The following is a 25,548-nucleotide window of genomic DNA, read 5'->3' on the forward strand; positions in this document are numbered from 1 at the left end:
TCTTCTCCAACACCACTGTTCAAAAGCATCAATTCTTCAGTGCTCAGCTTTCTTCACCATCCAACTCTCACATCCATACATGACTACTGGAAAAACCATAGCCTTGACTAGACAGACATTTGTTGGCAAAGTAATGTCTCTGCTTTTAAATATGCTATCTAGGTTGGTCATAACTTTCCTTCCAAGGAAAGCATCTTTTAATTTCATGGCTGCAGTCACCATCTGCAGTGATTTTGGAGCCCCCCAAAATAAAGTCTGACACTGTTTCCACTGTTTCCCCATCTATTTCCCGTAAAGTGATGGGACCAGATGCCATGATTTTAGTTTTCTGAATGTTGAGGTTTAAGCCAACTTTTTCACTCTCCTTCACTTTCATCAAGAGGCTTTTTAGTTCCTCTTCACTTTCTGCCATAAGGGTGGTGTCATCTGCATATCTGAGGTTATTGATATTTCTCCCAGCAATCTTGATTCCAGCTTGTGCTTCTTCCAGTCCAGCGTTTCTCATGATGTACTCTGCATATAAGTTAAATAAGCAGGGTGACAGTGTACAGCCTTGACGTACTCCTTTTCCTATTTGGAACCAGTCTGTTGTTCCATGTCCAGTTCTAACTGTTGCTTCCTGACCTGCATACAGGTTTCTCAAGAAACAGGTCAGATGGTCTGGTTTTCCCATCTCTTTAAGAGTTTTCCACAGTTTATTGTGATCCAGTACTTTCATGTAATTCTTTGATTTTGCATAGCTCACTCCTTTTAAAATGCCCAATAAATGATAGTTAATAAAAATTATATGAACTTACAGAGACCAAGAATGTATATACATAATTTTGATGACAGAAATCAGATCAAAGAGCAGTTATCAGTTCCAAGAAATGTCTAAAGAAAAGTTCCTGTTTGTCCAACATAATCCCATTTGGATACAGGATTTAGAGGAACCAAGTGTATAAGACTGAAGTCCAAAAGAAAAAAGACTGAAGTTCATTGAGGGCCAAAAAGGAAATGGCAACCCACTCCAGTATTCTTGCCTGGGAAGTCCCATGGACAGAGGATCCTGGTGGGTTACAGTCCATGGGGTTGGAAAGGAGTTGGACACAACTTAGCGACCAAACAACATCTTTAACTTTGGAGACCCTGGGAAGAGCTAAGTGCAAGTGTGGTGAAGCCAAAAATAGGGAAATCAAACAAAACTTTGCATCCTGAGTGGTGAGATTTCTAGTCCCTTTTCACGCAGTTGTCTCCAGTTGGAGTACGCAGGGTGGGCATCTCTAACTTCTCTTGCACAGACAATATTGCAGAATCCTAATCTGGAGCATATGAAAGGCTCAAACAAAAACTTAAACATACTGGTATTTGAGGATCTCCTAAGCTAATAACTCTTATCTTATGATGATTACATTAGAGTGAGGTCCTGACATCAATAACCTCATTATCACATACACAAAGAGCTGTCAGCGCCTTGATCTCTCATCATTCTTAAATATGAGAAGATAGCCATGGACCACAAGACATGAGGAAGTATTAATGCCCAAACCACCACCACCACCAAAAAAGGGGGTCGCAGGAGGAAACAGATACAGAAATAGAGAAAACAGAAGAAAGTGTTTTAAAATGTTTGATTAACTTGTTGGATAGCAGAAATTAACAGAGCAATGTAAATCAACTATATTTCAATGTAAAAAATCTGATTAATATCCTCAGAGTAGTAAAATCTAATAAGAGCTAATATTTATTGAGTATTTATTCTGTGCTGCCTATTATTCTAGTGCCACATATGTGTTTACATATTTAATCGCAATAGTAATCATATGAAGTATGCTTTTGTAAGATAAAGAATGGATTAGGGCTTAGTGCTACTTCTTAGATACATAATCTTGGGCAAGTTCTTAATTTCTCTATGACTCACTCTCATTTTAAAAGTACTTATAATACTTTTTACAATGAATTTAATAATTTAAAAGAATTGTAGATGACAGAATAATTTTTTTTATTATAGTTGATTTACAATGTTGTGCCAGTCTCTGGTGTACAGCAAAGTAATTCAGTTATACAAACACACACACACACACAGATATATATATATATATACACACACACACACTTCTAAAATGTTCTTTTCCATTATGGTCTATCACAGGATATTGAATGTAGTTCCCTCTGCTGTACATTAGGAGCTTGTTGTTTATTCGTTCTAAAAGTAATACTTTGCATCTACCAACCCCAAATTCCCAGTCCATCCCTCTCCCTCTCCCCTTCTCCCTGTTGGCAACCAGAAGTCTGTTCTCTATGTCTTATGAGTCTGTTTGTTTTGTTGGTAGGTTCATTTGTGCCATATTTTAGATTCCACATGTAAGTGATTTCATATGGTATTTGCACTTTCTCTTTCTGACTTACTTCACTTAGTATGATACTCTCTAGTTCCATCCATATTGCTGCAAATGGCATTATTTTGTTCATTTTTATGGCAGAGTGGTACTCCATTGTATATATGTACTAAGTTCCTATTTTTTCATTCATATGTTGATGGACATTTAGGTTGCTTCCATGTTTTGGCTATTGTGAATATTGCTTCTGTGTACATGGGGGTGCATGTATCTTTCTGAATTTTAGTTTTATCTGGGTATATTCCCAGGAGTGGGATTGCTGGATCAAGTGGTAATTCTATTTCTGGTTTTCTGAGGAACTTCCATACTGTTTGTATTCACTTACCTTCCCACCAACAGTGTAGGAGAGTTCCCTTTTCTCCATACCTTCTCCAGCACTTGTTTTTTGTAGACTTTTTAATGATGGCCATTTTGACCAGTGTTAGGTGGTGCCTCAGTTTTGATTTGCAGTTCTCTAATAATTAGTGATGTTGAGCATCTTTTCATGTGCCTACTGGTCATCTAAATGACAAAAGATCCTACATTTATAAATCTAAAACAGATGCTATGAAAAACATTCAAGAGAACTAAAAAGAGCTCTTAAAAAATAAATATTTGTCAGCCAAAAATTAAAAGTACAAGGCTTGGATGATAAAATATTTTGTCCAAAAAGTAGAACAAGAGGCAAAAAGAAAATAAGAAGTGGAAAAAAATTAGAGGGAGACAATCAATCAATTCAGGATATCCAGTATTTAACTAATGAGATTATGGTGAGAAGATACAAAATTCAAAGGATAAATTATGATGAAAATAGAACAAGGAAATTCCTCAGAGCTAAAAGTGAGAGTTTAAATGTTAACAGAGTACACCCATGTGACTAGATAAATAGCTGACACTGATGTATCTTCAGAATAGGAGAAACAGTTCCCAATGTTTCCACCATGCAAAAATGTGATGTTAAAAGAGATAGGAATTAGAATGGAAAGTCTTCTGAATAGCAACTCTATATGCAATCACTAAAAGGAATACTGTTTTCAAGATGAGGGAAAATTATTTTAAGCCTACAATTTTATATCCAAACTATCAATCAAATGAAAACAAGATACCTTCACAAGGCAAGTTCTCAAAAATTTTATGTCCTCTGCATCTATTTTTATGAAGATATTGAGAGATCTGTGTCAGCTAAATAAGTCGCCTCTTAGAATTTGTGAGGGGTTGGTTCTAAGACCCACAGATATCAAATTCCCCAGATGCTCAAATCCCATAGTTGGCCCTCCCCATCCAAGGGTTGCACATCCGAGGATTCAGCCAAGCTAAGATGGTGTATTAAGTTTGCATTCTGCAGTGCGTTGATTCATCAGATGTGCAGTCAGTGCATACGCTATATGTATTAGAAAAATCCTCATATGTGTGGACACAAAGTTCAAAACCCTGTTCCTCAAGGATCCACTATATACTGTTTCTTATCAAAGGGGACCAACATAGGAAAATGTTAAAGTCCTAACTATAGAGCAAATAGTAGAAATGAAGGCGGGAGATAGGAGGGAATTTGCGTGAAAGATCTCTAGAAAATAAGTATAACTGATAGGCTTCTGAGATTTTTTTTTAAATTTAAGGGAAAATAATGATATTCAGGGAGAAATAATGTGAAAAATCAATAGAATTAAATAGAAAGTTGTGCCAATAAAAATAATATTTTCAAGAAAGGGAATGTAATCATACTATAGTGAAACTCCAGTACTTTGGCCACCTCATGCGAAGAGTTGACTCATTGGAAAAGACTCTGATGCTGGGAGGGATGGGGGGCAGGAGGAGAAGGGGATGACAGAGGATGAGATGGCTGGATGGCATCACTGACTCGATGGACATGAGTCTGAGTGAACTCTGGGAGTTGGTGATGGACAGGGAGGCCTGGCGTGCTGCGATTCATGTCGCAAAGAGTCGGACACGACTGAGCGACTGAACTGAACTGAACTGAATGTGTACTTTGAAGTAATCTTAGCAAATAAACCAAAACTATTAGTTTAACCAAAAGGAGGAGGAGGGGGAGAGAGGAAGCAGAAGCAGGAGAAGAAAACCTAAGACAGGGAGAATAGAAGAAAGGGAATGTGCAATGTTTGTGTGTTTGTTAATTGGAAGGCAAGGAGGGCACGAAATAGGTGATGGGGATTAAAAGGCACAGACTTAAACAATTATAAAATTTCAAAAAACATGAAAATGTAATATACAGCATAAGGAATATAATAACTTGTATGGGTACAGTTGGTTACTAGACTTGTGGTAATCATTTTGTAATGTATACAAATGTCAGATCACTATGTGGTACACTTGAAACTAACATAATATTGCAATCAACTGTATTTCAATAAGAAAAGAAAGGAGGAGGTCAAGCAATTAAGAAATAAAAAGGTAAGAAAGTTAAGTCCTTTATTACAGGAAGAAGTTATTAAAGTATAAAATTGAATGTCAAAGCAGTATAAACATGTAACAGAAAATGTAGATAAATCTACAGAAAACAGAGAAGAGGGCTAGAGATGAATCTGTTGTCATTCCTTATGATTTTTAGTTCATCTTTATTTAAAAATTTTAGATAATTAAAATATATTTACAAAATAAAATGAAAAGTGAAAAGCTTTGCAACAGTCCACTAATAGCTTTATATAGACCCTCAAAATGTTTTTATTTATATTCATTTTCATGCAGGTTATATTTTGTTTGAATTATAAGACATAGTCTGGTTTATATATCAGCAAAAACATTAGAACATAGAATATATCAGCAAGAACATTAGAAAATATTAACAAAGAGTAGCATATTTAAAGAAAATGAAATGATATGAACACAGTGAGTGAGTGAAGTCACTCTTTGCGACCCCATGTAGCCTACTAGGCTCCTCCATACATGGGATTTTCCAGGCAAGAATACTGGAGTGGGTTGCCATTTCCTTCTCCAGGAGATCTTCCGGACCGGGGGCTCCCGCATTGTAGGCAGACTCTTTACCATCTGAGCCACCAGGGAGTCCCCTGGTCCCTAAGCTAAATCTTCTAATATGAACACAAGGATATTGTAATGTTGCTCACAAAATGATGCTTCATGGTTTTGGTTTGTTTATTTAAGTTGGTTGGGATGTTTTTGGCTACACAGGCAGCTTGCCAGATCTTAATTCCTTGACCCGTGAAGAACCCAGCTGCAGACAGTGAAAGCTCTAGGTCCTTACCACTGGACCACCAGGGAATCCTACCAATGATGTTTCATTTTATCATGAGCAGAATAATAGAGAAATATTTCTTTTAAAATATCATTTAGAGCTAGATGATAGTTTCTTATCATGATTAAATGTTTTAGTAAGGTCAAGACATGCAGGTATGTCTTAGGTAAAGGAAGTACTGTAGGTGTATAAGATAATGAGATTCAGTCTATGAAATGTACTAGGAAAAAAAAATCAACCTGTTTTCCAGAATGAAAATGGTACTAAACTCTTGTACATTTTGAAGGACCTAAACATACAAACTAATATTTAGATGGGGTACTGATTACAACTAACCTGTTTAATGGGAAAAAAAGGATGAAATAACATTGTAAAATCATATAGTACTTTAAAATAAGGCTTTAAGTTGCAAAATAATTTAACTTGGAGTAATAAAACTAAACTAATATTGATATAGTTTCATAACACTTCAAAAATACGTGAAAATATAGAAAGAATTTTACTGAAAATTAAATCCAAGGCTATTTTGAAATGTGGGATTTTCGTCACTATTTCTCCCAGGATCTTGTGCCTGAACAGTGGGGAGAATCGGCTTCAAGAATTTGAACTCATTCGTCCCAGTACCTCCCATCAGGCACACCTCATACTGGTAGCTCTGGGACAGGGTCCCCGTGCCCCGGACGTCCACCAGGTGGCCAGGGAAGTGGCCCTCGGCCACCGGGCAGCGGCCCGCCGAGGCCGCCCCGCCCCTCCTGCACAGCCGCACCGCCACGAACACCAGCACCGAGAAGAGGAAGAGCGACGACACCGACGCCAAGGCCACCACCAGGTAGACGGTGAGCGGGTCGGCGGGCACTGCGGCCGCCGCTTCCGCTTCCGGGGCCGGCAGGTAGGGCTGCGAGAAGCCTTCCACCAGCAGCACGTGCAGCGTGACGCTGGCCGACAGCGGCGGCTCGCCGTTGTCCTTGACCAGCACCACCAGCCGCTGCTTGGGCGCGTCGCGCTCGCTCAGCAGCCGCGCCGTGCGCACCTCGCCGTTGTGCGCCCACACGCCGAACAGCCCGGGCTCCGTGGCCTTGAGCAGCTGGTACGACAGCCAGGCGTTCTGGCCCGCGTCGCCGTCCACCGCCACCACCTTGGTCACCAGGTAGCCCGGCTCGGCCGCCCTGGGCACCAGCTCGGTGCAGGGCGCCGAGGCGTTCTGCAGCGGGTAGAGCACGAAGGGCGCGTTGTCGTTGGCGTCCGCCACGAGCACGCGCACCAGCGCCTGGCTGCTGAGCGCGGGCGAGCCGCGGTCGGTGGCGCCCACGTGGAACTCGAAGGCTCGCAGGGCTTCGTAGTCCAGGGACGTGAGGGCGAAGAGGTGGCCGTTGTCGGGGTTGATGGACACGAGGGAGGCGAGCGGCACGAGCGGGTCGGGCGGCGGCAGCAGCGAGTAGGTGACCTGGGCGTTGGCACCCGCGTCTGTGTCTGTGGCGCTGACGCTGCCAATGTGCAGGGCGGGGCTGTTGTTCTCGCGGACCCAGAGGGTGTAGGAGGTCTGGGTGAAGGCGGGGGCGTTGTCGTTGACGTCGGACACCAGCACGGTTATGTTGTGCTCGGTTTTCAGTCTGGGGGTTCCCATGTCAGTGACCGTGATGGTGATGTTGTACTCCGCTTGGCTTTCTCTGTCCAGTGCCCCTTCTGTCATTAGGATGTAAAAATTCTCCACAGAGGGTTTCAGAAGAAACGGCAGATGGTCTGGGATGAAGCAGATGGTCTTTCCATTTTCTCCAGAGTCTCTGTCTTTAATCCTAAAAACAGCCAATGCTGTCTCAGGAGAGTTCTCCACAACATGGTTGGAAAGTGATGATATGATCAGTTCAGGGGCATTGTCGTTGGTGTCTAATACCTCGACCAAAACTGTGCATTTTGAAGAAAGGCCCCCACCGTCGATTGCCTGTATATTTATTTTGTAAGACTTTACTAGCTCATAATCAAGCAACAGTCTGAGTATGATTTCTCCAGAAAAAGGATTGATATGAAAGGTTGTTAGAATATCTTCAGAAGCATCAAAAAATGAATAGGATATGTCTGCATTGATTCCAGAGTCTGCATCTCCTGCAGAGACTTTAGCAATAAAGGACCCTACTGGGCTGTTCTCCGGAGCCTGGGTCTCATAGATTGCCTGAGAAAACTGAGGGGCATTGTCATTGACATCCAGGATCACAATGTGTATATTAGTGGCTCCAGACCTGGGTGGCAACCCACCATCCAGCGCTGTGAGTGTTAAGTTGAACTCTTGCTGTTTCTCCCGATCCAGCGTCCTGTCCAGTACTAGCTCTGGATATATTATGCCTTCATCACTGCCACTAATTTTAATATGGAAAAAAGAGTTGGGGTTGATAGTATAGTTTTGGATACCATTAAGTCCTCCATCTGAATCTTGTGCTCTTTCTAGTTGAAATGAGGTCCCTTCAGCTGTATTTTCTAATATTTTTAAGACTGTCTCTTTGTCTCGAAAAACTGGTGAATGATCATTTATGTCCCTCACCCTCAGCTCAATCCGGTAAATCTGAAAGGGATTATCCATTAAAATTTGAAAATACAGCATACAGGGTTCTCTGGAGCCACACAGCTTCTCCCGGTCCAGTTTTTCATTTGTAAGCAAATCCCCAGTTTGAGAGTCCAGGAGCAAGTGTTGTTTGTTATCATCAGAGACCACCCGCGCCCCCCTTGCAAGCAACTCCTTGTCCCCCAGCCCCAGATCCTTAGCTATATTGACTACAAAGGATCCTCTCTCTGTTTCCTCTGTCACCGAGTAACGTCCAAACCCAGAGCCTGCCAAGGATACTCCCCCACACAGAAAAAGAAACAGGACTTGCCTTTGTCTTGAGCAGGGAAATCGTCTAGCCTCCATAGCTGCTTCTGAATACGTCTTTAATATTGGTAACAATCACAGATCCCAGTGTAAATAAACAGCAGTCGCAAACCGCAGATCTACACCGTGTAGTAGCAAAGGTCTGGGTTATGTTTTATAACCCCCTTTTCTAATCTTGGGTTGCTACAGCTTTTCTCCCTGGTCTACCTGCCGCTATCTTTCTTCTTATGTCAGTGACTTACCGCAGCACTCTCAGTTCAGATTTTTACCCCCGTCTCTTTAGCCTGCAGCGCCACCGCGTGGCCTCCAACAGACTCAAATTGCTGTACCCAATTTGTGCGCTTGTATGTCTTTGTTATTTAAATATTTCATTTTTCTTTTGTTTGTATCATTAAAAATAATGTTAAGATAGAGAACTGTTCACTTTGTTGAAATTTTTCACTGCTTATGGGGGAAGTTAAAAATTCATCAGTTGAAAAAATAATGTGTCTAGCAGTTAAAATCTGTCCATTGTGCTAGATTTTAGTTCTAAGCTTTGCACTGCTGACACTTCTCCCAAGCAATACAAGGAATCCAAAGGAAAACTAGCGACCTCCAAGATCACCAAAGGAACAGATATTACCTTTCCAAAACTTGAGCATAGGAACACCAAAAACTGAGAAAAGAAAAATTTCACACCTTCTTTAACAAATTTCTTCCAAACTTAATTACATTGCCAAAATAGAATCATTATTGTATAATCTAGAAAGAAGCATTTAAGGCTGTATCTTCTCTGTGCTCCCATAAAAACCTGTTTAATTGCCTTGTAAATATTGTTTCCAATAATGTGTCCCTTCTTCAATATGTGACCTGGTTAAGGAATGGAACTTCAATATGGAAACTATGTCTTAATCATCATTGCCAAATCAGACAGTCACTAAATGCTTACTGTATTAAGGCATGCATAAATAAACTCTAGTGAGTAGGACATGAAATATTTTAGGGCCTTACCATTTGAAAAATTGTATTCTTTCACTCATTCTTTGCAATTTGTTCCCTTTCTTTCACATGTCTTTGTTTTTCTTACATCAGTTTTAAAATATTTGCAGATTAAAGCAGGGACTGACCTCTTTTTTAAGGTCCTTCTTAATTCAAGTGGGATCTAATTTCATGCACAAAATAAAAAGTAGACCACACTAATGCCTGTCCTATCTACTGAAAATAAGAACAGCATTATAAACTCTGCCTCACAGAGAATTTTGTCCAAGGCCCTAATATCTAGGGGGAAATCTCTCTTTTCCTCAACAGTAAGCAAGATATACAGATTAAACTGAGAACTATTGTACAAGGAAAGGGATAGATACTGTCCAAAACACTCAAATTGCTTAATATATAAAAGCCATAGGGTACAAACCGCTGCTTGATGACTTCTGTTTTTCAACTGAATGGGACTGCATTGTTAGCCACCCAAAATTTAACAGGAATATCTGATTTTTTCTTACAAAATTAAAAGCAACAAACTATTAAACATTTCTATGTGATACTATAGAATAATGATATTTTTGCTTTTTTTGTCTGCAAACATACATATATATGCACACTCAGTATCCTAAAATCATGTTTCTTATTTTCAGATAAGAGACATCACACAATGGAAATACTATATTTTAAATAAGTAAATGCCAATACAGAGAGAATGTTTTTAAAAGTAACATAGTTTAAGAATATTGCTGTAATGAAAATCTAGACTGACAAATCACCCAAAATACCAGTTTTGAAAAAAAAATGAAATATCAAATAGTAAACATACAGATCGCATGCAGCAGATTATCTTAGTAACTGAATAAGTATTAACTGACATTTAAAATGTAAACACAAAGTCAATAAAGAGACATTAAGTGGAGAAAATGTGGTAATACCAACTTTGACGATAAAGCCTATTTCACTTGTTGGGATTCTGGTGAGAAATGCTTCACTGAACTGAACTATGAATCAAAGGAAACTTGTGAAGTTGAACAAAGTTGGAAATTGAAGATAAACAAAACAGAGAAAATTAAATACTACCTTATTGGTGGTGGTAATATTTTAAACAAAAAATAGAGGAAGAATATGTCTTTATTAAATAAGTTCCTATTAAGGGACTTCCCTGGTGGCTCAGACGGTAAAGCGTCTGTCTACAATGCGGGAGACCTGGATTCGATCCCTGGGTCGGAAAGATGCCCTGGCGAAGGAAATGGCAATCCACTCCAGTACTATTGCCTGGGAAATCCCATGGACAGAGCAGCCTGGTAAGCTACAGTCCATGGGGTCGCAAAGAGTCGGACACGACTGAGCGACTTCACTTTCACTTAGCAGTTATTAAATTCCAACGCTACCCTGAAACGAGGGGTTTTCTTCGACTTCCCTGCCTATGCTCTTGGATGAGAGATTGGGGAGAATTGGCTTTAGGACCTTGAACTCATTCGTTCCAGTTCCTCTTGTTAGACACAGCTCGTACTGGTAGCTCTGGGACAGGGTCCCCGTGCCGCTGACGTCCACCAGCTGGCCAGGGAAGTGGCCCTCGGCCACCGGGCAGCGGCCCGCCAAGGCCGCCCCGCCCTTCCTGCACAGCCGCACCGCCACAAACACCAGCACCGAGAAGAGGAAGAGCGACGACACCGACGCCAAGGCCACCACCAGGTAGACGGTGAGCGGGTCGGCCGGCGCCGCGGCCGCCGCTTCCGCTTCCGGGGCCGGCAGGTAGGGCTGCGAGAAGCCGTCCACCAGCAGCACGTGCAGCGTGACGCTGGCCGACAGCGGCGGCTCGCCGTTGTCCTTGACCAGCACCACCAGCCGCTGCTTGGGCGCGTCGCGCTCGCTCAGCAGCCGCGCCGTGCGCACCTCGCCGTTGTGCGCCCACACGCCGAACAGCCCAGGCTCCGTGGCCTTGAGCAGCTGGTACGACAGCCAGGCGTTCTGGCCCGCGTCGCCGTCCACCGCCACCACCTTGGTCACCAGGTAGCCCGGCTCGGCCGCCCTGGGCACCAGCTCGGTGCAGGGCGCCGAGGCGTTCTGCAGAGGGTAGAGCACGAAGGGCGCGTTGTCGTTGGCGTCCGCCACGAGCACGCGCACCAGCGCCTGGCTGCTGAGCGCGGGCGAGCCGCGGTCGGTGGCGCCCACGCGGAACTCGAAGGCCCGCAGGCCCTCGTAGTCCAGGGACGTGAGGGCGAAGAGGTGGCCGTTGTCGGGGTTGATGGACACGAGTGAGGCGAGGGGCACGAGCGGGTCGGGCGGCGGCAGCAGCGAGTAGGTGACCTGGGCATTGGCGCCCGCGTCTGTGTCTGTGGCGCTGACGCTGCCGATGTGCAGGGCGGGGCTGTTGTTCTCGCGGACCCAGAGGGTGTAGGAGGTCTGGGTGAAGGCGGGGGCGTTGTCGTTGACGTCGGACACCAGCACGGTTATGTTGTGCTCGGTTTTCAGTTTGGGGGTTCCCATGTCAGTGACCGTGATGGTGATGTTGTACTCGGCTCTTTCCTCTCTGTCCAGTGTTCTCTCTGTTACTAAGGTGTAGAAGTTCTTGACTGAAGGTTTTAGAAGAAAAGGAAGGTCATCTTGGATGGAGGAAGTTGTTTTCCCATTGTCCCCAGAGTCAGGATCTGAAACACTGAAAACAGCAACTACAATTTCTTGGGAGTTCTCTGGGATGGGGCTGGTAAGTGCAGATACTGTCACTTCCGGAGGATTGTCATTCACATCCACTACCTGCAGGAGAAGAGTGCCTTTTCCTGAGAGGCCGCCCCCATCAGTGGCCTTGACGTCCACTTCGTAAGAAAGAACTGTTTCAAAATCTACTTGTTTTCTCAGTCGAATTTCTCCTGTGTTTGGATTTACCTCCAAAGTTTTACTAATATCTTCAGAAGGCTGAAAGAATGTGTATGATATTTTCCCATAGGGTCCACTGTCTACATCGCTGGCAGAAACAGTGACAACCAGGGAGCCTACGGGGCTGTTTTCAGGAATATGCACCTTGTAGAGCAACTGCTGAAACTGAGGGGCGTTATCGTTGATGTCCACCACTTCAATGCGAACCTGGGCTGTCCCATACCTTGGTGGAGAGCCGCCATCCAGCGCTGTCAGCGTTAATGAGATTTCGGGCTCCTCCTCCCGATCCAGCTCTTTGTCCAACACCAGCTCAGGGTATTTTCTGCCATCACTGCGATTGTGGGTTATAACCCGGAAATGGAAGTTGGGGCTGATTGTATAGTTCTGAATATTGTTGCTGCCTACATCCAAGTCCAGAGCATTACTCAGAGGGAATGCAGTTCCTGTAGGACTGTTTTCCGGTATTTTTAGAATAATTTCTCTTTCATTGAACACGGGGGAATGGTCATTGATGTCCTTCACCCTCAGTTCTGCCTGGAATATCTCTAAAGGTTTTTCCATTAATACTTGGAAATGTAGTATGCAAGGCTCAGTTGAACCGCATAGCTCCTCTCGATCTAGCTTCTCATTTAGGAGCAAATCCCCCGTCTGAACCTTGAGCTGCAAATGCTCTTTGTTCCCCTGGGAAATGATCCGGACAGCTCGAGTAGCCATCTCTGCCAACCCCAACTCCAGATCTTTTGCTAAATTTGCCACAAAGGAGCCTCTCTCTGTTTCTTCTACTACTGAATAGGGCCCCAAATCAGCGCTCCCCCAAGACATGCTCAGGCAAACAAAGAAAACTAGGACTTGCCTTTGTCTGTGATTGTGCATCCGTCCAGTCTCCATTGCTGTTTCCTGACAACTAGCTTCACAGGAGCTTCATATATGCCCAAGATCCTGGTAGCCCTAGCAGGTCAGAGCTTTGTCACTAAATAAAGTTTTAGAGAGGTTTCACACTCACTCTCGCTCTGGCTGAGAAACTATTCTTCAGGCAGTTTCCAGGCAGTGTGAAACTAGCTGGATACTGGAGCTACTGTTTTTAAGGCAAGTCTCTTTTTTTATCACCTTAACCTGCAGCGCCACCATGCGTTCTGTCTCATCTTTACTGGTTTAATTGAATGCAAAACTGAATGCACAGTTCTCCTAAATGTACCAGATAGGTTGTCAACTGTGTTCATTAATTTAAAACACTAAGTTCTATTTCCATATGGCTTTTATGAGTTCAGGAAGAGCTGTGTTGTTGCACAGAAGTACAAAGAGCAAACTTTCATTTATGTTAATGTTCAGAGTTAATGATTAAATAATTTAATTACCATTTAAGCTAAAAAGAATATATACTTTAGTACATCATTTTCATGGTAAATATTATAGAATTATAAATGAGTAGACACTGCAAAATTGCAATCAATTATGTTTCTAAAGAGAGTATTTTACCAATGCCTTATTAAAGAATATTACTTCTTCATTCCAACACCTAAGTCTGAGGACAGTGAGTTTCCAAAACTTTCATGTTTCATGGGTTTCCAAAAGTTGCATGTTCCAAAACTTCCCCAAAAGGGAGTCTAATAGTTATTACTGCCATGTTTTTGGATTTAAAAAAAATCATGAGAATGATTTGTTTTATTCCTTTAAAAAAAAACAGCTTTAATGAGATGTAATTCACATACCATAAAATTATACATTCAAAATGTATAATTCAATTGCTTTTAGTATATTCACATCCACAACCACAGTCAATTTTAGAACATTTTCTACCTCAAACCCATACCCTTTAGTTCAGATTTTCCAGTTTTATAATTAAAATTGAATTTTGGTAAAGATTCATAATATATTTATAAACTCAGTGTTTTTGTTTAACTATCTTTAGAAGTTTGTCTAATACTTTGTCTAGGGTTAAAGCATCTAATCAATAAGGTCTAAACTCCTGTCACAAAGCTCTTTGTATGCCTTTTTTTGGCCATAGGTGGTACTGCCAGACTGGATAATTTTCTTTCAAGCAGCCAACAGTAAGCAGAATAATGGCCACCTACCCAAAGATATCCATGCCCTAATTCCCAAAGTCTGTAATAATGTTACCTTACATGTCAAAAGAGAATTCATAGATGTAATTAAATTGAGGACCCTGTGAAGGAGAGGTTATCTTGGATTATCTGGGAGGGACAGAACCTTTCCTGGCTATGATCAAGGGAGATATGATTACAGAAGAACTAGAGTAAGGGACAGAGTGTTGCTGGCTTTGAATGTAGATGAAAGAGACCATGAGTCAAGTAATATAGGCAGCATCTAAAAGCTGGAAAAGACCAAGAAATTAATTCTCCTCTAGAGCCACCAGAAAGAAATGCATCCCTGCTAACATCCTGAATTTAGCCCAGTCAGACTCATGTCAGACACCACACCTACAGAACTATATAGTAGCACATTTTTATTGTTTTGAGCAACTATGTTTGTGGTAATTTTTAATAGCAATACAAAACTAATACACATAAACATGAATTTTCATGCACCCAGCATCCAAGTCAGCAAAAATTCATCACTCTACAAGAACAGCATTATCAGAGCAAATGCTTAAGAATGTCTGATTCAGCTCTTGTGATCCATTTTTTCAAAATAGTCATTTATGACCCTCTAAATCTTTTTTCAGTATAATTTTTTAAAGAGATGTTGTCAAAGCCATATGGTTAATTTTAACAGAAAATTACTAGAGCCTATTGGCTCTATTAACATTCCAGAATCTCTAAATTGTTTAGTGATAAAAATTCTGCCACATAATTGCTCATACTTTTCTGAAATTAGTTATTTCATTCAGAAGTAATACTAGAATAGCTACTGCTTCGAAACAAATAGTCGGCTAATGTGAATATAGTATTTTAATCTGAGTAAGGAACTTACAAATTGTGTATAATAAACTTTCAAAAAAGAATATGTATATTAGGATTGACAGAAAAAGACTGAAGAAATAGTACAAAAATACAACCATAGGGTTAATTCTACTCTGTATTCAGAGCATTCATTTCTGCAGTAATGAATGTGATATGTTGAGAAGGTACAGGAATATAATCAGACTGATTGGATCATGATGAAGATCAACTGTGGTATCTGACCCAGCTTACTTAGGTCAATGCTGCTATAAGAACTTTGGGTTCATTGGTTCAGAGCAGTGTGATCTTTGGTACAGAACCAAAATCAAGGAATAGACTAAAAGTTACATTTCTACATGTGAGTTCAGTTCATGAAAAAGAATTTCACTTTCTCAGTTTTGAAGACAGTGCTACCAGTTAGTGCTTGCTGGGATAGCATCTGGGTTAAGAACTGGGGTACTCAATTCAAATAGACTTAGAATATTTTTCACATTTTTTTTCATTTATTACTTCCAAATTGTGTGCAAGTAAAAGAAGAGATAATATGTCAACTTCCTTAGGGTTTGGCAGAGGATTATAAAAATAATGAACGTAAAGCACTCCTCACTCTAAATCAGTGATCAAGAAAAAGACAAAGATCAGGTACATCGAATTCTCTTACACTTAAGAGTTGTGCATTCTACAGTATTATATAATATTTTAACACACTATCTTACTGTGAGAGCATTAGGATTGGATTCTGCTGGAGGTAGCACAAAACTAAAACAATAGAGGCTTAAATGAGATAGAAATCCCTTTATTTCCCAAGTAAAAAAAGTTCAGAAGTAGGCAATTCAGGGATGACATGATGACTCCAATTATCAGGGATCCTCATATCTTTAGAGTTTGATGGTCTTGAACCATTATTTCCATCTTTAGTTTTGCTTTATGGCTCAATATGACATTATATTCCAAATGTTACTCACATATTCCAAGCAGCAAAGGCAGAGAAAGACAAAAGGGACCTCCCCAGCCACTTCTAGATGAATCACCTTGCTTTTGAAGGCCTTTCTGAAACTCTCTTAGAACATTCTCATATACATTTCTTTGACAGTAACCTAGTCAAATGTTTTATTAGAGCTGCCAAGAAGATTGGGAAAATGTTTTCTTTTACTAAGTACACTAATGTTCTAAATGAAATTTGGGGATCTGTTACTAAAGAAGAAAATATGAATGGAGTTTAAGTGGCTACTGCATACTGTCATAGATGATCAGTGTTTCTCAAGTGGGAAAAGCCAGTTTCCTACTATGCCCTTTCATCTCACTAAATAAACAGTGTAGCTTTTTCTCCCTTTTTAACACCAATGAAACTAAATGAAAAGCAATTAAAACAATTATATTAAAACTAACATTGGTATATTAATGAAACACAATTAGTATAACATTTTAAGAGAAAATATGATCAAAGTGCTATGACAGCAGAATAAAGCAAGAACCCGATTCTCACTGTACAGTTCTCTCTCCTTTCATATTAGTCATGGCTCAGTGTGTTAGTATGGTAGTGCTCTTACATACTTACTTGTTAAACTATGCAGAAAAAGTTAAGCGAATACAACTGATAATAATTTCCCATTGTTTTTTCCTCATATAGATCTAAGCTATGCCAGAACAAGGGTTTGTACAGCTATTGACTTCATCATTGTTTTCAGGCAACATTTAGGACCATTAATCTTGTTATAGTAATGAGAAAAAGATACCATTTTTAAAAACAAATTTTGCAAGTAAGTTTAGTGTTTTAAAGGTTCATGGTAAGTTGCCAGAAAAACCTTTAACCGTCATCAATTTAAAATATTTGTTATATTAAAAACAACTATTGTCACTGAATACTGAAACTAAAGTCTTCCCTAAAATGGGGGATTTATTTCTGGCCCCGGGAAATGGCTCTGAAACTTGGGTACAACTGGCTTTAGGAATTTGAACTCGCCCGTCCCGGTACCTCCCATCAGGCACACCTCGTACTGGTAGCTCTGGGACAGGGTCCCCGTGCCGCTGACGTCCACCAGCTGGCCAGGGAAGTGGCCCTCGACAACCGGGCAGCGACCCGCCGAGGCCGCCCCGCCCCTCCTGCACAGCCGCACCGCCACGAACACCAGCACCGAGAAGAGGAAGAGCGACGACACCGACGCCAAGGCCACCACCAGGTAGACGGTGAGCGGGTCGGCCGGCGCCGCGGCCGCCGCTTCCGCTTCCGGGGCCGGCAGGTAGGGCTGCGAGAAGCCGTCCACCAGCAGCACGTGCAGCGTGACGCTGGCCGACAGCGGCGGCTCGCCGTTGTCCTTGACCAGCACCACCAGCCGCTGCTTGGGCGCGTCGCGCTCGCTCAGCAGCCGCGCCGTGCGCACCTCGCCGTTGTGCGCCCACACGCCGAACAGCCCGGGCTCCGTGGCCTTGAGCAGCTGGTACGACAGCCAGGCGTTCTGGCCCGCGTCGCCGTCCACCGCCACCACCTTGGTCACCAGGTAGCCCGGCTCGGCCGCCCTGGGCACCAGCTCGGTGCAGGGCGCCGAGGCGTTCTGCAGCGGGTAGAGCACGAAGGGCGCGTTGTCGTTGGCGTCCGCCACGAGCACGCGCACCAGCGCCTGGCTGCTGAGCGCGGGCGAGCCGTGGTCGGAGGCGCCCACGCGGAACTCGAAGGCTCGCAGGGCCTCGTAGTCCAGGGACGTGAGGGCGAAGAGGTGGCCGTTGTCGGGGTTGATGGACACGAGGGAGGCGAGGGGCACGAGCGGGTCGGGCGGCGGCAGCAGCGAGTAGGTGACCTGGGCGTTGGCGCCCGCGTCTGTGTCTGTGGCGCTGACGCTGCCGATGTGCAGGGCGGGACTGTTGTTCTCGCGGACCCAGAGGGTGTAGGAGGTCTGGGTGAAGGTGGGGGCGTTATCGTTGACGTCGGACACCAGCACGGTTATGTTGTGCTCGGTTTTCAGCCTGGGTGTCCCCAAGTCCGTGACAGCGATGACGATGTTGTATTCGGCTCTGGTCTCTCTGTCTAGCGGTCGTTCTGTTACTAGAGTGTAAAAATTTTCCATGGAAGATTTCAGCAAAAACGGTAGATCGTACTGAATGGAGCAACTTACTTTCCCATTCTCTTCAGAGTCAAGATCTGAAACACTGAAAACTGCAACCACAATCTCAGGCGAGTTCTCAGGGATCTGTCCAGTAAGTGCAGACAGGGTGACTTCTGGGGCATTGTCGTTCACATCCACGACTTGAATCAGAACGGTGCATTTTCCAGAAAGGCTTCCAGTATCGATGGCCTCGATATTGACCTCATATGACTGAGTTGTTTCGAAATCAAGTTGTTTTTTCAGTCGAATTTCTCCAGTCATGGCATTGATCGCAAAGGTTTTGCTAATGTCTTCTGAAGCCTGGGAAAGTGAATAGGAAATCTCTCCATTGACTCCTGTGTCTACATCGGTAGCAGAGACTTTGACAACAAGGAAGCCTTTGGGACTGTCCTCAGGGATCTTTACTCTGTAGAAAGGCTGTTCAAATTCAGGGGCGTTATCATTGATGTCCACGACTTCTATGTAGACGTGAGCGGTGCCAGACCGTGGTGGAGAACCACCATCCTGAGCAGTGAGGGTTAACCTGAACTCAGCTTCCTCCTCGCGATCCAGTACTTTGTCCAGCACAAGTTCCGGATATTTTCTGCCATCGCTGCGTTTGCGAGTGAGGACCCGAAAATAGGAGTTGGGACTGATTATATAATTTTCAATATTATTTTGGCCTACATCCATGTCCTGAGCATTCTTTAGAGGAAATGTAGTGCCAGGAAGACTGTTCTCTGATATTTTTAACAACATATCTCCATCCATGAACACTGGAGTATGGTCATTTATGTCTATTACCTGTAGCTCAGCTTGAAAAAACTCTAAGGGATTCTCTAGTAAAACCTGGAAACGCAGCACACATGGCTCTGTCTGACCACACAGTTCCTCGCGGTCCAGTTTCTTATTTAGCAGTAAATCCCCAGACTCCTGATCCAGCTGCAAATACAGTTTGTTCCCTTTGGAAATGACCCTTGCTCCCCGCCTGGAGAGTTCCCCCTGCCCCAGACCCAGGTCTTTTGCTAAATTGGTTACAAAAGAGCTCCCCTCAGCTTCCTCCACGACAGAATAACGCCTAGATTCAAAGCCCGCCAGAGCTAAGCGTAAGAAGAGAAAGAAGAAAAGGACTTGCCTTTGTCTGCAAACAAGCTTCCTGCTGGCCTCCATTATTCTTGCCCAGTATAGCCTCTGGCGAGGATGGTTCCGCTGAGCTGTAAAGGCCTCAATGTCTTGTGGTTTATCTCAGAAGTTTTTCCGAGAGTAGCCCTTTACGGAAGACCTAGTCGTACTGTGACATCCAAGCTTCCCGTGGGCTTCCAGGCTCTGCTCAACGAGTTCTGCCTTTAATAGAACGGCAGCTGTGATTTAGGTTTGTACCTTCTTATCCTGCAGCGCCACCACGCGTCCTCAGAGCAACTTGTATTTTCCGGGTTGAAATGAATGCAGTGTTCCCAGCTTTTTTTTTTTTTTTTTTTTTTTTTTAATTTTGGCCGCGCTGCGTTGCTTCTGGGATCTGCGTTCCCTGACCATGGACTGAACCCATGTCACTTCAGTGAAAGCAAGGAATTGTAACTACTAGACCACCAGGGAACTCCCCAATGTTCCCAACTCTTGACAGTATTATGTAGCACCGACATATCTAAGGTTCAGTTCAGTTCAGTCAGTCATGTCCGACTCTTCGACCCAATGGACTGCAGCACGCTAGGCGTCTCTTGGAATACTGTTTTTACTATTTCCCACCCTAAGGTTCAGACAACTGTCTGAGGGCCATACAGGAGAAATGATAGTAGACTGACTACTTTCAATAATGCTAATTGAGTTTGGAGCAAAAGAAAATATGTGACAGTCTGATAAGAAAGACTATGCAGAAATTTAAATGTATATGGTAACACAGAAAACTTTGAGAACTGGACAATTTTACTGCCATGAACTATGGGAATAATTAGTAGCTATAAACCTTGGACACATTATTTAACCAGTGCCTCTGTTTCCTCATCTGTCTAATGTGACAATATTAAAGGTATTTACCCATTGGGCTGCTGTGAGTTCCCCACTTAAAGATGAGGAAACTGAGGCAGAAAGAAATTAACCTTATACACACATACACCAGGCATGTTTTTTGATGCCATCAGGTAGCTCAGTTTGCATTAGTCCATTGCCATGACTAGAAAAACAAGATTCACATGGCAGAAGAATTCATGAGCAGCATTATTTCAGATAGATGTTATCATATCAAATGATGAAACAAAAAGGCTGGAGAGTTTGTTTAATAGAGGTATAATCGGATCATATCGATGAGTCTGTATCTCAGAAGTGTTCTAGTTTTCATTCCACTTCTTACAGTGTCAGTTTTTTCCATCTTTTTTGAAGTTAGGGGATAATTACAATATTGTGATTTTTTTTTTGCCATCAACATGAATTAACATTAGGTATACATATGTCCCCTTTTTCTTGAATGTCCCTCCTACCTCCCTCCCCTTCGCAACACTCTGGGTTGTCACAGAGCACTGACTTGTTCTCTATGCCATACATAGAGAATTTCCCACTGGCTATCTATTTTACATATGATAATATATATACGTTTCAATGCTATCCTCTCAAATCATCCCACTCTTTACTTCCCCTACTGTGTCCAAAAATCTTTTACAGTGTCCATTTAAAAAAATCTTTTATTTTGAAAAATTTCAAACCCCATAATGAAGGAGAGTAGTATGACAAACTCCCAGGTACTCATAGCTAGTTAGAACAGGTATCAGTATTTTGCCATAATTGTTTACCCTATATCCCCAACATTTTCACATCCCAAACTAAATTTTCACTGGTAAAAATTTTATTATACATCTCTAACTTTCAGTTTTTTAAAAACACTACAGTGACCTTACCACACCTAAGAAATGGTTAATATTGTTTAATATCAGTTTATAGTCAGACTTTTCTAATTATTTCTAAGTTGTATTGATTGAATCAAAATTCAAACAAGATCCACCATCCATTACATTTAGATAGTATGTCTTAATTTCTATCATTGTGTAAAATTCTGTTCCTCCCTTTTTCCTGATTCAGCACTGAAGTCTATTGAATATAACTTTAAAAATAAACTTTCAATTTAAAGGAAAAAATGTGTTAAAAAGAGCAGATAGGGGCTAATGTAGGAAAATTACTGCAATGGGAGGGAAATAATAAGTGATTAAAATTAATAATTGTATAATATTTCCATTCATGGTCATTAATCTTTTCTATGAAATACAGGTCATGGGTTTAGATAACAAGAAGAAGCCACAGATAGATCTTTCAATTGCTTTTGAGATTTGGTTAGGTCACAGCTTTAAAAATAATACTTGAATTATTATCCACAAAAAGTGTATTGTTAGTTTATAAGAAAATAAAACCACAATACACATCTTATTCTTTACAAATACAGAAAAGACTGTACAGAGATATGAGAAAAAGATTTCTCTTTAATTAGGTAGAAACTTGCCAGGTGATATCTAACAAGAGAAAAGAGTATAGCATCACAATAAGGCCCCAGAATCAGATTTAAGAGATGCTTAGTTCTGCCATTTTTCACTTGGTGACCTTTGTGAACTCAAAGAAGCTCTATGAACATATGTTTGCTCGTTTTTAAAATACCTCCCATCATAGGTTTATAAAATTGAAAATGTCAAAGTAAGTATATATTGCATAGTGTTTTTTTTTAATTTAGGTACTTGCACAGCACTCTAATTGACTAAGAAAATAAAAGTAGCAATAATATTTGAAGACAGTGAATTCCAATTTAAAACGTCTCAAACAAGATTTGTCATGTAATAGACTGCACACAAAGCATAATTGAAGCAAAAGATGACAATAGACAATCCATGCTTTGTGTTCTTAGGGCCAAAGGTGAATCCTTTTCTGTGTGAAGAAATTCATTCTTTGACCTTAGGAATACCTGAAATGATGTGAAAGCATTCCTCTACAAGTAAATTGAGATAAATTTCTTAACAGGAATATATTCACAGATACAATAACGGTATTTTTCATTTTTATCACAAACCCAAATCATTCCGATATGAGGGATATTCTTCCACTTCCCTGCCTATGCTCTGGGATGCGAGATTGGGGAGAATCGGCTTCAGGAATTTGAACTCGCCAGTACCAGAGCCTCCCATCAGACCCACCTCGCACTGGTAGCTCTGGGACAGGGTCCCCGTGCCGCTGACGTCCACCAGGTGGCCAGGGAAGTGGCCCTCGGCCACCGGGCAGCGGCCCGCCGAGGCCGCCCCGCCCCTCCTGCACAGCCGCACCGCCACGAACACCAGCACCGAGAAGAGGAAGAGCGACGACACCGACGCCAAGGCCACCACCAGGTAGACGGTGAGCGGGTCGGCCGGCGCCGCGGCCGCCGCTTCCGCTTCCGGGGCCGGCAGGTAGGGCTGCGAGAAGCCGTCCACCAGCAGCACGTGCAGCGTGACGCTGGCCGACAGCGGCGGCTCGCCGTTGTCCTTGACCAGCACCACCAGCCGCTGCTTGGGCGCGTCGCGCTCGCTCAGCAGCCGCGCCGTGCGCACCTCGCCGTTGTGCGCCCACACGCCGAACAGCCCGGGCTCCGTGGCCTTGAGCAGCTGGTACGACAGCCAGGCGTTCTGGCCCGCGTCGCCGTCCACCGCCACCACCTTGGTCACCAGGTAGCCCGGCTCGGCCGCCCTGGGCACCAGCTCGGTGCAGGGCGCCGAGGCGTTCTGCAGCGGGTAGAGCACGAAGGGCGCGTTGTCGTTGGCGTCCGCCACGAGCACGCGCACCAGCGCCTGGCTGCTGAGCGCGGGCGAGCCGCGGTCGGAGGCGCCCACGCGGAACTCGAAGGCTCGCAGGGCCTCGTAGTCCAGGGACGTGAGGGCGAAGAGGTGGCCATTGTCGGGGTTGATGGACACGAGGGAGGCGAGGGGCACGAGCGGGTCGGGCGGCGGCAGCAGCGAGTAGGTGACCTGGGCATTGGCGCCCGCGTCTGTGTCTGTGGCGCTGACGCTGCCGATGTGCAGGGCGGGACTGTTGTTCTCGCGGACCCAGAGGGTGTAGGAGGTCTGGGTGAAGGCGGGGGCGTTGTCGTTGACGTCGGACACCAGCAGGGTTATGTTGTGCTCGGTTTTCAGTCTGGGGGTTCCCATGTCAGTGACCGTGATGGTGATGTTATACTCGGCTCTTTCCTCTCTGTCCAGTGGACTGTCCGTTACCAAGGTGTAGTAATTCTCTACAGATGGCTTCAGGACGAAGGGGAGATCGTCTTGGATAGAACACACCATCTTTGCATTGTTCCCCGAATCTCTGTCTCGAATCCTAAAAACAGCTACGACTGTTTCAAGTGAATTTTCTTGAATTGGGCTAGTAAGTGATGACATGAGCAGTTCTGGTGGATTGTCGTTTATATCTGTTACCTGAACCACCACCGTACATTTTCCAGATAGTCCTCCGCCATCTTTGGCCTGAATAGTTAATGTGTAAGTTTGAATTACCTCATAGTTCAATTCAGCTTTGAGATAAACACTGCCGGATGTTGGATTGATTTGAAATGTTTTGAGAATTCTTTCAGTAGCATAAAAAAATGCATAAACTATTTCCCCATTACTTCCCGTATCTAAATCTCTAGCTGAGACAGTGACAACCAGAGAGCCCACAGGGCTGTCCTCACACAACTGCACCTTGTAGAGAGGCTGTACAAATTCAGGCGCGTTGTCATTTGTGTCCAAAACCAGGATGCGCACCAGGGTAGTCCCGGATCTGGGCGGAGAGCCACCATCCAAGGCGGTGAGGATTAAACTGAGTTCAGGCACCTCTTCTCGATCCAGCGGTCTATCCAGTACCAATTCAGGATAGATAATCCCCTCTGCACCCTTATGAACACTAATGTGGAAATAGGCATTGGGGCTGATGGTGTAGTTTCTCACATTATTGGTTCCAATATCTGAATCCTGTGCACTTTGTAGAAGAAATGCCGCCCCTGGGGTGGTACTTTCTAATATTTTCAAGGGAATCTCTCTATCCAGAAATACTGGAGAATGATCATTGATATCTCTAACCCATAAGTTAGCACGGAAAATCTCAAAAGGCTTTTCCATTAACAACTGGAACGGTAGCACACAAGGCTCTTTGGGGCCGCACAGTTCCTCTCGGTCTAATTTCTCATTTAGAGATAAATCACCAGTAAGCGGATCGAGTAGTAAAAATCCTATTTTCTGGTCTGAAATGACTGTAGGCTCCCGGGCTGATAGTTCCTCCATCCCCAACCCCAGGTCATGTGCTAGGTTGGCCAGACGGGTGCCTCTCTCAGCTTCCTCCTCCACAAAATACACTAACGGTTCCTCAGCAGCCCAGGACATTCCCAGAAATACACAAAGAAGGAGGACTTGCCTTTGCTGCACAGCACATTCCACTCTGGCGTCCATTCTTCGTTTCACCAGTCTTTCAAAAACACTTTCTCTCATTCTTAAGCAACTCAGAAATGGCATCAATCGAATCCTTAGAAATGAAGTAGATAACAGCAATACTTGTAGGGAGGAATTCCCATTTTACCCAATTCTTCTTACCACGGTTTCCTTTCCTCTACTGTTACAGTGTGGCCAGCTTTCCTCTAAACGCTGGCATCCGCAACATCCTTGATGCGAATATTTTTTTCTCTTTTTAGCCTGCAGCGCCACCTTGCGTTTTGTGGGTGTTATTCCCGATTTTAAGAACAAAAAGATGGCGGATTAAAGGAACTGAAGTAGGAGTGATTTTTTACCCCCAAGTTTCTTTGCTGTTTTATTTCATTTTTTTCCCCTCAACTAGCCATAGTACGCCTAGTAAGTTCTTACATCGTTTCCCTCTCTGTGAGTGCACTCGCAGAAAAATAAATCAGCTGTTTTCTTATAATTTATGTACACAAAATTAAATCAGCTGTTTTCTTATAATTTATGTACACAAAATTCCACTCTGGCGTCCATTCTTCGTTTAACCAGTCTTTCAAAAACACTTTCTCTCGTTCTTAAGCAACTCAGAAATGGCATCAATGGCATTTGAAATGGCACCGAACTCCCCTCCCATCTAGACTGGCTATAATTTATTGTGTACATAAATTATAACTCCTGTATGGGAACCCATACAGGAGTTAATCCTAAGAAAATCTCTTGTTTTTAAGATTTATAGTAAAGAATATATAAGACAATGAAGTCTCCATCCAAAAGTCAACAAATATCGGTTGAGGACCTTTTGTTTATTTGCAAACTGCTTAACAATAATGCTGTCCACCCTGCAGAGTAACTGGCCTTTTTTCAGTTTCTTGTGAATT

General features: G+C 43.1%; 4 protein-coding genes across 4 annotated transcripts; all 4 read right to left on the reverse strand.

The window, feature by feature from the left end:
• Positions 1 to 5,253: 5,253 nt before the first annotated feature.
• LOC102404214 (protocadherin beta-10) lies at positions 5,254 to 10,037 on the reverse strand. Its single transcript, XM_025292541.3, has one exon. The coding sequence runs from the start codon at positions 8,462 to 8,464 to the stop codon at positions 6,065 to 6,067; it is 2,400 nt and encodes a 799-aa protein (XP_025148326.1). The 5' UTR covers positions 8,465 to 10,037; the 3' UTR covers positions 5,254 to 6,064.
• A 16-nt stretch (positions 10,038 to 10,053) lies between these two features.
• LOC102404534 (protocadherin beta-16) lies at positions 10,054 to 13,667 on the reverse strand. The gene has a single exon (XM_025292542.3). It carries the CDS (start codon positions 13,151 to 13,153, stop codon positions 10,763 to 10,765), a length of 2,391 nt encoding a protein of 796 aa, XP_025148327.3. The 5' UTR covers positions 13,154 to 13,667; the 3' UTR covers positions 10,054 to 10,762.
• Positions 13,668 to 15,945: 2,278 nt separating this feature from the next.
• LOC102404858 (protocadherin beta-13) lies at positions 15,946 to 20,768 on the reverse strand. The gene has a single exon (XM_025292543.3). It carries the CDS (start codon positions 19,413 to 19,415, stop codon positions 17,049 to 17,051), a length of 2,367 nt encoding a protein of 788 aa, XP_025148328.2. The 5' UTR covers positions 19,416 to 20,768; the 3' UTR covers positions 15,946 to 17,048.
• Positions 20,769 to 20,899: 131 nt separating this feature from the next.
• On the reverse strand, positions 20,900 to 24,889 carry PCDHB7 (protocadherin beta 7). The gene has a single exon (XM_025292540.3). It carries the CDS (start codon positions 24,728 to 24,730, stop codon positions 22,277 to 22,279), a length of 2,454 nt encoding a protein of 817 aa, XP_025148325.1. The 5' UTR covers positions 24,731 to 24,889; the 3' UTR covers positions 20,900 to 22,276.
• Between the last annotated feature and the right edge of the window lie 659 nt (positions 24,890 to 25,548).

This window comes from Bubalus bubalis, chromosome 9, assembly GCF_019923935.1.
Source record: "Bubalus bubalis isolate 160015118507 breed Murrah chromosome 9, NDDB_SH_1, whole genome shotgun sequence".
NCBI classification, from domain to species: Eukaryota; Metazoa; Chordata; class Mammalia; order Artiodactyla; family Bovidae; genus Bubalus; species Bubalus bubalis.